Here is a 13,111-nt window from a genome sequence, read left to right as displayed (position 1 = left end):
CAACCTTATAAATGTAAAAGGCAAAAAGGCAAGTTAAAAAAAAGTGTTGCTGTATTAAGATCCCGATTTTGGTTTTTGTTGTGTGTTTCAGGGTGGAGCAAAGAGGTGGCTTGAGTAATATAGGCTAACACTGTTCTAAATGTGTTATTACAGCTGTAATTTTAGGACTTTGTACAATTTGTACATGTAGGTTTCGACACATGAAGAAGTAACACGCTCACAGAGACACAACACCTAAGTATAAAATATAAAGCAGTGTAGTAGTTAGTAAATTACATGCTTTCTTATTGCTACAGTGATTTTTGCTGTTTTTTTACTGTACCACATGTTGTTCTAAGCATATAATTTGCATAAATTATTCAAGTTTAAGAAAAAACCCCACGTCTCCACTTTTTAAGCTACTTATATAGTTAACATAAAACAAAAAGAAAAAAGGTCTAACACATCTCTTTATTAAAAGAGAAATAAAATGTCACTTGAAACTGAAATCCAGTGGCCAAATCCAGGGACAATGCACACTTTGTCATTATGGGGGTGGGTGTCTTATGCCCCTGTAGAAATAGTAGAGGGTGGGTAGGGAAGGGATCTGACCCCAAACAGATCTGGCTACCAGGCCTGTGCCGATACCTGCGTGTTTATTTGCTTTTTTGTTCTGCATCTTCTTCTTCTTTTGGCAAAAAATAAAAACAAAACTATGAATGACAAAAGACTAACATTTATAATTTGTAGCAAAATTTGGTTTATGTAGAAACAAGCCATGTTTTGCATTTGGATAGAGATTTAAATGAGTTAAAGCTAAAAATTAAAAAGCATGATGCTGCAACATCTGGTCACTTGTTGTAGACCTCACTTTTTAAAGTGGTTTAAGTTTGCACAATTTGTACTTTTTTTTTTTAAACTAAACAGTATTTTCCTCCTCCTTTTATAAACCAGAAATGAAACAAAAACAAAAAAACAAAAAAATCCCCTAAACTACAGATAAATTTTTCCTACCTTGAGCGAATGCTGCTTGATAGGGGTTGACATAAGCTGTACAGCGCAATCAAACATACTTACATCTTAGCTCATTGCACGGGTACAGCCATAATCAAGGCACAAAGATCTTCTACAAGTTATTTTTTTCAATAAAGTTGTACAAAATAATACATTTTACAGTCTGTACAAGAATAATAATCCAGCAGTAAAATAAAAATCGGGAAAAGAAAGAGGCGGGGGTGGAAGGGAATGAAGAGAAGAAGGGGAGGGGGAAGGTCGTGAGGACTACAGTCCCGATAATGACTTTTTTTGTTTGTTTTGTTTGCTTTCTATAAGCAGACAGCATAATCAGTGGACAAACTGAAAACAGTGTGTGTGGTTGAACTCTTTCTGCGATCACAGGCCATTAACGCAGATCATTTTGCAACGTCCGTCTGAGGACCCTTCCATGCGCGACACCTTCTGGCAGGTAACACCGGCTTTCGTACTGTCAAAGGTTCTGCTGTAGAATTGTGTTTCCTGCTCAAAAGTCACATCCGGAGGCAGAAAACCAAACTTGAGTGACTTTGTCCTTTCATCTTGGTCTGAGACTTGGCACCTTCTTTTTTTTTGTCTGATGCAGTGAATGGATACAAAGTTGAAAAATCATGGGATAATACGGATTATGCCCACAACAGTGCTAATCGCCTAGAGTTCTTCCTCCTGTAGTAATTCTTTTTTGTTTCATTTCACTTTTTTAATATTTAACTTTTTAAGTCCCCCCAAATCCTTTCAAGATGCTCCTCCTCCATCCAGGGCATTATTATTTATTTAATTTATTTATTTGTTAATGACAGTGTTAGAGAAAACCCTTCTTCCCTGCTCATGCAGGAAGCGGCCCTGGCCATTGCGAGGGTTGTCTCGGACTGTTCCGAAGGGGCAAAAACAAGCAAGCTGAGTAGGGCTGCTATTTGTCCAGCGAGGAGAAAAGGTTCGAGGGATGCAAATCAGAGGGAGATTGCAACAGTTCTCTTCCACCCTATGCGGGCAAGGGTATTTTTTTTTCTTTTTAATAAGGAGAAAGGAGTCCCAAAAAAAATAACAAGAGAAAAAGTGCTCTCCATCACAATAACTCATACTGGCGAAGGTGCATCCGTTGAATAATGTCCCGACAGTCATTGAAAACCCTCCGAATGTTTTCAGTATCCACTGCGCACGTGAAATGAGGATAGCAATAATGCCTTCCGTCTCCACTTGCTGTACTGATTCTCTGTAGGAACATGAAGTACGCAACAGTTAGGAGCATGACATGGAAGATAAAAGCCCAGGGTGATCGGGTGTGAAATGGGGCAGGGAGATCCGTCCCACCCTTATCTCCCGCTTCTCTTTCTCCCAGTTTCTGCCGCCTCCAACTGCTAAGAATTTGATTTTCAGGGCCAAATGCAGACTATAAAATAAAACTGCTGTGAAATAGGCTGGCAGGGGAAATTATGATAACTCTCGCTATCTATAATTAACAAAACTCAAATAATTGAAGTATTCATTGTAACACACATAATGACTGCTATTAAACCGAGTTAGCAGAATACCACTATCCAAGTAGATAAAATACACCCCTTTCCACATCCACATATGCTTCTGTGCAAGTACTGGTTATTTGTATAAAACAGTGTCAAGTAAGATCTAATACACTTAACAGCACAATCCTGAAGCACTGATATTCCAGTCCAAGACTAGATTAATAGGTGTAGACTGGAGGAGCTTTCCCTACGATTGCATGCAGGCTTGGTACCTAATAAAAAATGGTGTTACCTTACTAATCGGGATGCAATTATGCCAATGGAACATGACAGCCAAAGATTTTTCACAATTTTAAGTGTTTAATCCAAAAGGCATGGACCAATACACATTGCAATGTGGCAAAGGGCTCAGGGGGCGCAACTCCCAGACTGGGGAAGGGCCGTAGCTCAGTGGTAGAGCCTCTGCTTGGCATGCAGAAGGTCCCAGGCTCAATCTCCGGCCTCTCCAGTTAAAGGGACTAGACAGGTAGGCGATGTGAACGACCTCTGCCTGAGACCCTGGAGAGCCGCTGCCGGACTGAGTAGACAATACTGACTTTGATGGACCACGGGTCTGATTCAGTATATGGCAGCTTCATGTGCACTTTGATAGTTTCCAAGAGAAACTGAACAGGAATGGTGCGACTCCTTCCACCAGGCATGTGAAATCTGAGCCCGTGGTCCATGGGGGGGGGGGGGGAGATTCGTGCCTACATTGTAGCTGCAGAAGTTTTGAAACTGAGCTCTGCACAGGTGCTAAGCCCATCAGTGTGACGCGCAGAGACCATGAAGAAGCAAAAACACCATTCCCCTGAGCCACTTCTTAGGTTGTTTGTTCCGTCAGGCTGTCCCTGGAAGCTACGGCATCTTGTTTCAATTAAACAGGTACAGCTCTAAATGGCAGGATAAGGGATAAACCAGATGTGATTCAGGAGAGTCACAATTTGGGATGGGGAGCCCCTGCCTTGTTGAGCCTGTGAGCGCTTTTGGAGATTTTGAGAACAGGTAGTGGGAACTAACATGCGGAGGGGGGGTGAAGACAACCACTAAATGGCCGCCATGGGAGCTGGAGCCAATAGCAAAATACTGGGAGGTCCCAAGCCAAATATAATCCTGTGATGGAAGCAGCTGAAGACACAAAGGTGACAGACCTCCGGGGCTCTTCTGAAGCGTCACCTATTCCAATGAGGGGGTGGAAAACCAGGATTGGCTCTTGGCTTTGGGAAGAAATCAGTGCACACCAGGACACCCACTCGTGTCTTACTAATGCAAAGCAATCATTTTACTAATGCAAATCAATCACACAGAGCAGCAAATATGTCCAGTTGAACAAACAACGGCAGGGTGTGTGTGAAGACACATCAGGAAAATTGTCCTCATGATTACTTTTCATTCTTAAAAATAAAACAACAACAAGAAAAAAAACAAGAGACCCCTTATGCATGGGTGCTTCAGGACACATCTGGATTGGCCCCTGAGCTGATTACAAAGCAGATAAACACCATATATCATAGGGAAAATATACTTAATGATACGGTACCAAACATGACATACTTACAAGAAATTCATCTCTAATAAAATACTTGGCCCTTGTAACTCTAGGATCCTCACCAGGTTCTGGTGTTGCTACTCAATTTAAAAACAAAAAAAAAGTTAAAACGGGACTTCATGTTAAAACCTTATAGCTATTAAATTTAATGTACGTCTGTTAAGCTTGGTAACAATTCTTATCATGCAACAGAATCATCTGAAATATAAGATTTCATGAATACTTGATACAAAGCATCAGTGGCACTATTTTATCTCGACAAAGCTTTCACCTCATTCGAATTTCAACCTGCCTGATAGTAGGCAAAATGGATCTGTATCAAGGAAAAACAATTTATAAATTTTGTATATTTTCACGTTGAAATGAGGAGAGAGATTTTTCAGACACTTAACATCGCCCCCCCATATCAAAAGATAACATATTGAACATATTTAGTCATCTGAACTCATTGCTAACTACCTTACCAGCATTATTTATGGAATACTATCCCTCCAACCTCTCCATAACCCAACAGACGTCTGGATAATTGAATAATACAGTTTTGTTAAATGCATGTATGTAAAATGTCAAACATGTTACCATCATCTGGTGTGGTGTAACGAGCAAATTCTGGAAAGTAGTCTTCAATTTTAGATTTCCCTGCCAAAACTTTCTCTGCTAACAAATCCTGTTTGTTCAGGAAAAGGATTACTGAAATGGTCCGTAGCCACCTACAGAAAATAGAAGCCGAAATGCCATTAGACATATGGCAAAGTAAACAAAGGGATACAAAACAACATAGTCTGGAGACAATATTCTTGCGCTGAATGCCAGGTATCCCAAACGGAACATTTCGCTTGCTTCAAGTATTTCTCATTAGTATAATCTATATATCCAATAGCCAAATGTCGGCCGATCTGCAGATACCTTTTGCAGCATGAGGTCAAAATAACTAAAAACAGATTCTTCTGCAAACCTGAAGGGACTCCCCAGGTTTGCAGAAAAAATTTAAAACTTAGAAAATTACATTGGGACTTGGAGCAGCTCCAAGACACCACTGCTGCTGTGGTGGGGTTCAAAGACAGGTGGTAAAGTCTGGAGTTGCGTCGGGTTTGGCAATGGAGGGGGAAATGGGATTCCCCCCTGCGAGTCTCGTGGGCTCCATTTTTTATCCTAAATAGCCAAGTTGCCCAAATTTCAAGATACTTAAATCTGGTGCAAACACCCAAAATGATAAAAGGAATGCCTATAGCTTTAAGAAAAGGATTGCTTCAGTGGCCATTGTTGGGCAACCACACCATTCCAGGCTTGGTTTCTATGAGTAAAAGGCATGGGTAGGAGGCAGGGTCCTATCGAAGGCTGTTTTCGCTTTTGAGGGAGGACTCATTGGGGCCAGGCCTGCCTAGGGATGCCAGCTCCAGATTGGGAAATTCCTGGATATTTTGGGGTCCAGTCCAGGAGGGCAGGGTTTGGGGAGGAGCCTCAACCAGATATAATGCCATAGAGTCCACCCTGCAAAGCAGCCATTTTTTCCAGGGTGACAGATCTCTGGAGATGTTGTAATTACAGGAGATCTCCAGGTTTCACCTGGGGGTTGGCAACCCCAGGCCTGACAGCAACCTCTGAGTGACGATACTTACCACCTGATCTGCATGACTCAACTAGGCCTAGCTGCTTCCTACTAAAGCCAGGGTGGTATACTGGTTAGAGCTTCAGAGTAGGGTCTAGGAGACCCAGGTTTGAATCCCTATCTTCCTGTGGAAGCTCACTGGGTGATTTTGGACCAGGCACAGACTTTCAGCCTAACCTATTTCACAGGGCTGTTGTGTGGGTAAAAAGGGGGAGAGGAGAATAATGTAAGCTACTTTGGTTCTTGTAGGTTATCCCTTTCATGAAATAGTGGGAGAGGGAGGAATGAGATGCTTCCCGCAAGTCCTTGCCGGCTTTCGCTTGTAAATCTCTATTTTCCTAATATTTAGGCTCCTTTATTTTACATTAGCATTGCTTATTTCTGGCAAGTCAACATTATGCAACATTATTATTGACATTACTGATGAAGTTGTAAAGGGATGAACCTGTTGTTCCAGATACTCTTGAAAAGGTTTAATGCTTCTTGAAGCCGGTTGGTCTGATTGTCTTCTCGTATAACCATGTTGTAGCTACTGCTAGCCACCACAAATATGATAGCGGTCACATCTGGGAAAAAAAGGACAAACAAACCAATGATGGTGGTCTTTGTAAGGGCAGAAAGGTGGGGTACAAACTCTGTAAGTAAAATAAAATGTAGCCTTGTTACTCACAGGTATCTTGGAGCTTGGATTTTCCCGCCCTTTGCTTGGGGAGGGAGCACCAAAATCTCTCTCTTCCTGTCTCCTGGGCGGGAAAGTCTCGACTAAATAAGAATTCTACATTATTGTAGAGTAGACAAGTAGGAAAATGAGAAAGTTAACATGAAAGGGGTAAAAAACCCATCCCTTTAACTTTAATCAGATATGCTTGTGCCTACGTAGTAAGGTATCCCCACCAGATATGAATCAGTTTTAACCTGAATTTTTCCATGGGCGGGGCAAGATGCCCTTCTTCCTCAGAGCGGAAAGAGCCCTCTTGGTGAGTAACAAGGCTACATTCCCGCTCTGAGGGAAAGGGCATCTTGGAGCTCGGGATGTCCAAGAGCTGTAGACTACCTGGGTGGGAATTAATCATCATTTTCGTCGACCACGTGCTGTAGCACTCTTCGGCCGAAGGCCGCATCCGCAGACGCGAAGGAATTAATGCGGTAGGGACGGACAAAGGTGGAAAAGCTAGACCATGTGGCCGCCTTGCATATTTCCTCCACTGAGGCCTGATGGTTCAAGGCCGCTGTAGTAGCTGCGCTGCGGACAGAATGGGCCGTGATGCCTGAGGGAACGGGAACTTTGCTGGCCTGGTAAGCTTCAGAAATGCAGCGTTTGACCGCCCAGCTTAGAGAAGGTCGAGACAATCGCCGGCCCCTGTTAGGGGTCGAGACAGAAATAAAAAGTGAGTCCAATAACCTGAAGGACGCAGTTCGGTTAATGTAGACCTTGATAGCTCTGCGAACATCTAGGGTGTGCCACTTTTTCCCCCTGGGGCTAGCCAGATTTGGGCAGAAAGATGGCAAGAGGAGTTCCTGCTGGCGATTAAATATTGTGTTAACCTTGGGAATAAATGTGGGATCCAGCCGTAAGACGACCTTGTCCCTTTGAATGATACAGAGTTCTTTTCTAATTGATAGTGCCCCCAGCTCTGATATTCTTCTAGCTGAAGTGACCGCAGTGAGAAAAACAGTCTTCATGCCAAGAAACTTAAGTAGAATTTTGCGTATAGGTTCGAAGGGCTTCTGAGTTAACGAACGCAGAACCAGATTCAGCCTCCATGTAGGAAATCGGTGGATGGGAGGAGGGCGCGACTGAGCCACACCCTGGAGGAAGGCTTTAATCTGGGGATGTAATGCCAACTGATGACCATCCAGGGATGGCACAACCGTGGCGATGACAGAAACCTGTTTACGCAGAGTAGCCGCTCTCAGATTCTGCTGGACTCCAACCTGAAGAAAGGCCAGAATAGAGGGAAGATCGACGCTTAAGGGGTCTTTAGCCTTCCTATGACACCACCTGGCGAAAGCCTTTCAGGTGTATTCGTAGATCCTTCTTGTAGAAGGACGCCTGGCCTCAAGGATAGTGGAGATGACTTCTGGGGTTAATCCGAGTTACGCCAAACTGTGCCTCTCAGTGTCCACGCTTTGAGTTTGAACCAGGCAGGGTTGGGATGGATGATGGGACCCTGCTGAAGTAGATTTGGTAGAAGGGGTAGTCGCCAGGGTCTCTGGATTGACATGTCCATCAGATCCAAATACCAGGGTCTGTGTGGCCAGTCTGGAGCAATTATTATCACCATCGCCCTCTCGGACCTTATCTTCCTGATGACCCTTGGAAGAATAGGAAGGGGAGGGAAGGCATATAGGATCCCTCAAGGCCATGGAGTCAGAAGTGCATCTGTCTGTTCCGCCCGAGGGTGGTGGAACCTTGAAAAGAATCTGGGTAGTTGGTGGTTCAGATTCGAGGCGAAAAGGTCCACCAGAAGGGGACCGAATCGCTGGTTCACCATTTGGAAGGCTTGAAGAGAGAGAGCCCATTCCCCCTCGTCTAATGAGCGTCGACTCAACCAGTCGGCCTGGACATTTTGAACACCTTGGATGTGTTCGGCCTGAATGTGCAGATGTCTTTCCGTCCACCTGAAGATCCTCTTGGCTTCTTGGTGCAGAGACGAGGATCTGGACCCTCCTTGCTTGTTCAGGTGGGCCTTCGTTGCGACATTGTCTGTCCTGATGAGGACGTGGTGGTCTTGAAGTAGATATTGGAAATGGCGGAGGGCTAAGAAGACCACCCTCAGCTCCAGGACATTTATGTGGAGCTTCTGTTCTGTGGCACTCCAAACGCCTTGCACCATCTCCTTCCCTAGAGTGGCTCCCCAGCCCAACAGGGAAGCATCTGTGAAGAGTTGTACCGGTTCTGGTAGGATAAACCGTTTGCCCTTGCGAAGATTGGAAGGTTGAGCAAGCTTCCTTTTACTTGATGGGTCAGTGTTACAATCTTGTTGACTTTCTTGGCGATGGAATGCTGGTGGGGTTTTAGAAGCCACTGCAACAGTCGAGCGTGAAAGCGAGCCCAGGGAACTGCTACAATGCAGGAAATCATCAACTCTTGAAGGCTCGCGAGGGAGAGGAGGAGGGAGCGCTGAGCTTTGGAAATCTGTTTGGCTCGCCTCGATATCTTCAGAATATATATTGTCCTCTGGGAGAAATATAGTGTCGGCAGCAGTGTTTATGACGACGCCTAGATGTAGTAGGCTCTGAGTAGGTACTACGTGACTCTTGTCGAAGCTCACAATGAACCCGTGGTCCTCGAGTAACTGAATAACTCTGTTGGTATGGGCCCGAGATTTGATTTCCGAAGGAGCGCAGATGAGAAGATCGTCTAAATACGGGTGAAGCTGAATTGCTTCCTGACGGAGCTCTGCAATGAGGGTTACTAGGACTTTGGAAAAAAACCACAGGGCTGGCCCTAGACCGAAGGGGAGGGCCTTGAACTGCAGGTGATTCTTTCCAAAGGTGAACCTCAGGAAATGGAGGTGCTGAGGAAACATGGGGATGCGCAGGTAGGCTTCTTTGAGATCGATGGAGGTCATGAATGACCCGTGCTTGAGGGCTTGAATGATTGAAAGAAGGGTCTCCCTCCTGAAATGCTTTGGAGGCATGTACCTGTTGATGAACATCAGGTTGAGGATGGCCCTCCAATCCCCGTTCTTCTTTGGGACCATGAAAAAGGTGGAGTACACGCCCATGAAGCGGTTCTCAGCAGGTACTTTTTCCACTGCACCGATGGTGAGTAGATGACTTATGGCATCCATCGTTCTCAAATGCTTGACCTGTGACCGGGGAAGTGGAGAAGGGACAAAGCGGTCTGGAGGAGTGGAACGAAACTCGACTTTGTAACCGTGCTGAACAATTTGGAGAACCCAGGCATCCGTCTGGGAGTCCATCCACTGGGAGCGGAACAGTTGGAGCCTTCCGCCCACAGGAACAGCCTTGGCGTCACTGTTTGGCTGCTTTCTGGAACTTATCTCCTTTGTCCCCCCCTGAATTGGTTCTGCTGGAAGGGGCGATTGTAACGACCTTGCTTTCTAAACTGCTGGCGGTTGTTGGACCAGGAGGAAAAGGGCCGTCTCTGATCCTGTCTGAATCGAGACAGTGTGTGGAAGGATCAAAAGGAATGAGAAAAACCCTTTGACTCCTTTTTAGATGACTTAGGCATCATGCGCTTCTTGTCCTTAGTCTCAGCCAACATGTTGTCCAAGTGTTTACCAAAAAGCTTGTCCCCCTGGAGCGGGTAGGCCAAGAGTCCGGATTTTGTCTTGGTCTCAACTTGCCAAGATCTGAGCCAAAGGGCCCTGCGTATAGCAGCATTGGAAGACATGGATCTGGCTGAGAAGGATAAGGTGTCAAGGGAAGCATCTGCTAGGAATGAAGAGGCCTTAATGATTCGTGTCATTCCATCAGAAATTTTTTTGTCTGAGTCCCCCAGGAGCTGGGAAATCTTTTTTGCCCAAGCTATGGAAGCCCTGGATATAATGGCAGCAGATGCAGTAGCCTGAATAGCCAGAGCTGAGGATTCATGGACCTTCCTATAAAAATACTCAATTTTGTGATCAAACTGATCCTTAATGACCACCCCTCCCTCCTCAGAGAGGCCATCTGGGGCCTGAAGGGATGCCACAGGAGCATCGACTACAGGCAGGCTAAGAAGTTCCATTGCTGGAGGAGACATCTCATACAGTTTTTTAATGGATCCTGGGAACTGCCTGTTCTGGGTATGCTTGTCCCATTCAGCCCTGATGAGTTTTACAAAATAATTTGGAAGAGGTACTCTTTTAACCTGGGAAGAACCTTTGGAAAAACAGTTCTTCGTGCCCACTGGCCATACCTCAGGTTGAGGATCCTCAGGCCTAGAGCCTGAATCCTGATTAAGCTCAAGAGCGATTAAGGCCTTGGATAGCAGGGCCTGATAATCTTCATGGGAAAAAAGCCGAGGCTGGTCTTCACCGTCAGGTCTAGTATCCTCAGCCTCAAGATCGTATTCGCCTTACTTTCTGTCTGCACCCTCTGAAGGGGAATAGAGGGAGGCATTGTCCCTTGCCAGAGCATAGGAACTAGGAGCTTTTAGAGCTGCCTTAGTGGGCCAGGCTGAAGCCATCGCATGACTGCAGCCCGGGTCGCTACAAGGAGAGAGAGAGGGAGAATTACCCCGGTTCCCCCTGTGAGAGTGGGCAGGAGATCTAGCCAGGGTCCCACTATGAGGGTCTGGAACTTGGGCGAGGGCAGCCTGGCTTGCCTGTCTCCTATCCATAACCCTCTCAATGGCCGCCTCCAAATCTTCAATAGAAAAGGAGGCTCCCCCCTTCGCAGAGCCCCTGGTCGCCGGCACATCCACTGACCGAGAAGTGGAGGGAAGGTCGACAGAAACACCTGAGCCAGGCTTTGGGTCCCGCGGCCGTCTGTTGCTCCTTATGGGAGATCTGCCAGCGTCTTTCCTTTTGCGCTTGATTCCCGGCTTCCCAGCTGCTGTGGTTTTGGCGGCGGTGGAGCTCGCGGACTTCCCAGCCCCTGTTGGTCCGCCTGGGCGGCCACCGGAGAAAATCTCCAACTGAGAACCCAAAGAGGGATCCGTAATCCTCCATGGACAGTAAGTCGTCCTCTCGGAGGACTGACGAAGCTGCGGCTGGCATTTTGTGGGGCCGGGGCAGAGTTGCAGAAGAAGAGAAGGGACAGAAAGAATGGATAATTCTTTTTTTTTTTTTTAATATAGGTATAGGTAAGAAGGGAAGGGTCAAAAAACAGTGACTACGAAGTCCTAAGGAGATTGAATGCAGAGGTCTGCAAAGAACGAGCTCTCCCCAGCAAAGGCAGGACGAAAAGTGGAAGTTGAGGCTTTCCCGCCCAGGAGACCAGAAGAGAGAGATTTTGGTCTTGCCTCCCCGAGCAAAGGGCGGGAAAAACCGAGCTCCAAGATGCCCTTTCCCTCAGAGCGGGAATGAATCAGTATGCTGGTGTAGAGACAGCCTTGGCAATGCACAGATATGATTATGAAGACAAACCTCAGATAACCAGCTGCTCGCCACAGAAGCAATTTTATCTCATGTACTGACAGTATGTACAAATTATATTAGAAAACAAAATATTCATTTTGCTCTAAGTTTTAATGCATTTTACAGCTCACCGTTAAAACACTGGATCCATTTTCGGCGTTCATCTCGCTGCCCACCAACATCGAACATACTAGAAAAGAAAATTCAGACAGAATTAGGAAAAGCCGTGGAGGCTTCAGTTACTAACATGAGGGCCTTGACAGGACAGGCGCCTCCATTTATTTATTTAATACTCTGAGACTTACACAGTGAAAACAGTGTAATCAAATTGCATGAGACTTCTAATAAGCAATGTAATAAGACCAGGATTACAAAATTTAGAAACCTGTATGAAAGTCAGGCATTTTGTTTTTTTCTGATAATCTGAAAAGGTCCTACAAGAAATGTAATACCGACCTAGGCAAAACCAAACTACAACCAATAGTTTTTGATATTGTGTGTGTGTGCCATAAAATCACAGCTGACTTATGGCGACCCTGTAGGGTTTTACTGTTGCCTGCCTCCGCGTGGGCTGAGAGAGTTCTGAGAGAACTGTGACTGGCGCAAGGTCACCCAGCAGGCTTCATGTGGAAAAGTGGGGAATTGAACCCGAATCTCCAGATTAGAGTCCATTGCTCTTAACCACTGTGTGTGTATGTGTGTGTTAAGTGCCGTCAAGTCACTTCCGACTCATGGCGACCCTATGAATCAATGTCCTCCAAAATGTCCTATCTTTGACAGCCTTGCTCAGGTCTTGCAAATTGAGGGCTGTGGCTTCCTTTATTGAGTCAATCCATCTCGTGTTGGGTCTTCCTCTTTTCCTGCTGTATCTTAACCACTACACCTGCCAGTTCTCCCAGTAAAAGAAAGCTCTTTAAATTGGAAGAACAATGAAAATTTTTTCCAACAAAACCTAAAACTTTACAGTGCAAACTTGAGAGTTACTTCTAGTATACAAGTAACATATAATCAGAACTAACAATGAGCCAATTCAAAGGAACAACTGAAATAGTAAACAGTTCACCGCATATCAATCTCTCCCTTCTGGCTTTATCCAAAACAGCTGATGAATAGCAGCTCTATTTTGCTTCCACATAGTTAAGTGCACTTATGATCATTATGGTTACACATTCTGCCCCTCCATTTAGTTTAACCTCAGTTTGAAAGTTAAGCACCCCTTTTAGAGATACTCACTGAAAGTTTACTTTGTCCACCTGAAACTTGGTTTCAAAGATTCCTGATGTCAGAACTCTGCATCTAAGAAGGTCCTAAAAAAAGTAAAGCAAGGTCGGTTTAGAGGAGGTCTTTTAAAAAAAATCAGTGCTTGGCCTGAAGACAACCGAAGAACGGGGGATGAAGTAATGTGCTT

At 45.2% G+C, this 13,111-nt stretch overlaps 1 protein-coding gene across 3 annotated transcripts in view; it reads right to left on the bottom strand.

Annotated features, from left to right (window-relative positions):
- Positions 1-2,045: 2,045 nt before the first annotated feature.
- The window catches only part of GNAS (GNAS complex locus), a 268,620-nt gene continuing 257,554 nt past the window's right edge, over positions 2,046-13,111 (bottom strand). For 2 of the 3 annotated variants that reach the window (XM_056844516.1, XM_056844519.1), the window contains exons 7-12: positions 12,937-13,010; positions 11,835-11,893; positions 6,117-6,237; positions 4,642-4,772; positions 4,072-4,139; positions 2,046-2,224 (exon numbers count right to left, since the gene is read on the bottom strand). In XM_056844516.1, the coding sequence (XP_056700494.1) occupies positions 2,078-2,224; positions 4,072-4,139; positions 4,642-4,772; positions 6,117-6,237; positions 11,835-11,893; positions 12,937-13,010 (600 nt within the window). In that variant the 3' untranslated portion in view covers positions 2,046-2,077. Of the gene's footprint in view, positions 2,225-4,071; positions 4,143-4,641; positions 4,773-6,116; positions 6,238-11,834; positions 11,894-12,936; positions 13,011-13,111 lie in introns of all 3 variants that reach the window. The other variant, XM_056844517.1, reaches the window with a different exon arrangement.

This window comes from Euleptes europaea, chromosome 2, assembly GCF_029931775.1.
Source record: "Euleptes europaea isolate rEulEur1 chromosome 2, rEulEur1.hap1, whole genome shotgun sequence".
Taxonomy (NCBI): domain Eukaryota; kingdom Metazoa; phylum Chordata; class Lepidosauria; order Squamata; family Sphaerodactylidae; genus Euleptes; species Euleptes europaea.
The sequence above is the reverse complement of the archived record's forward strand: the minus strand, read 5'-3'. Positions and strand labels throughout refer to the sequence as shown.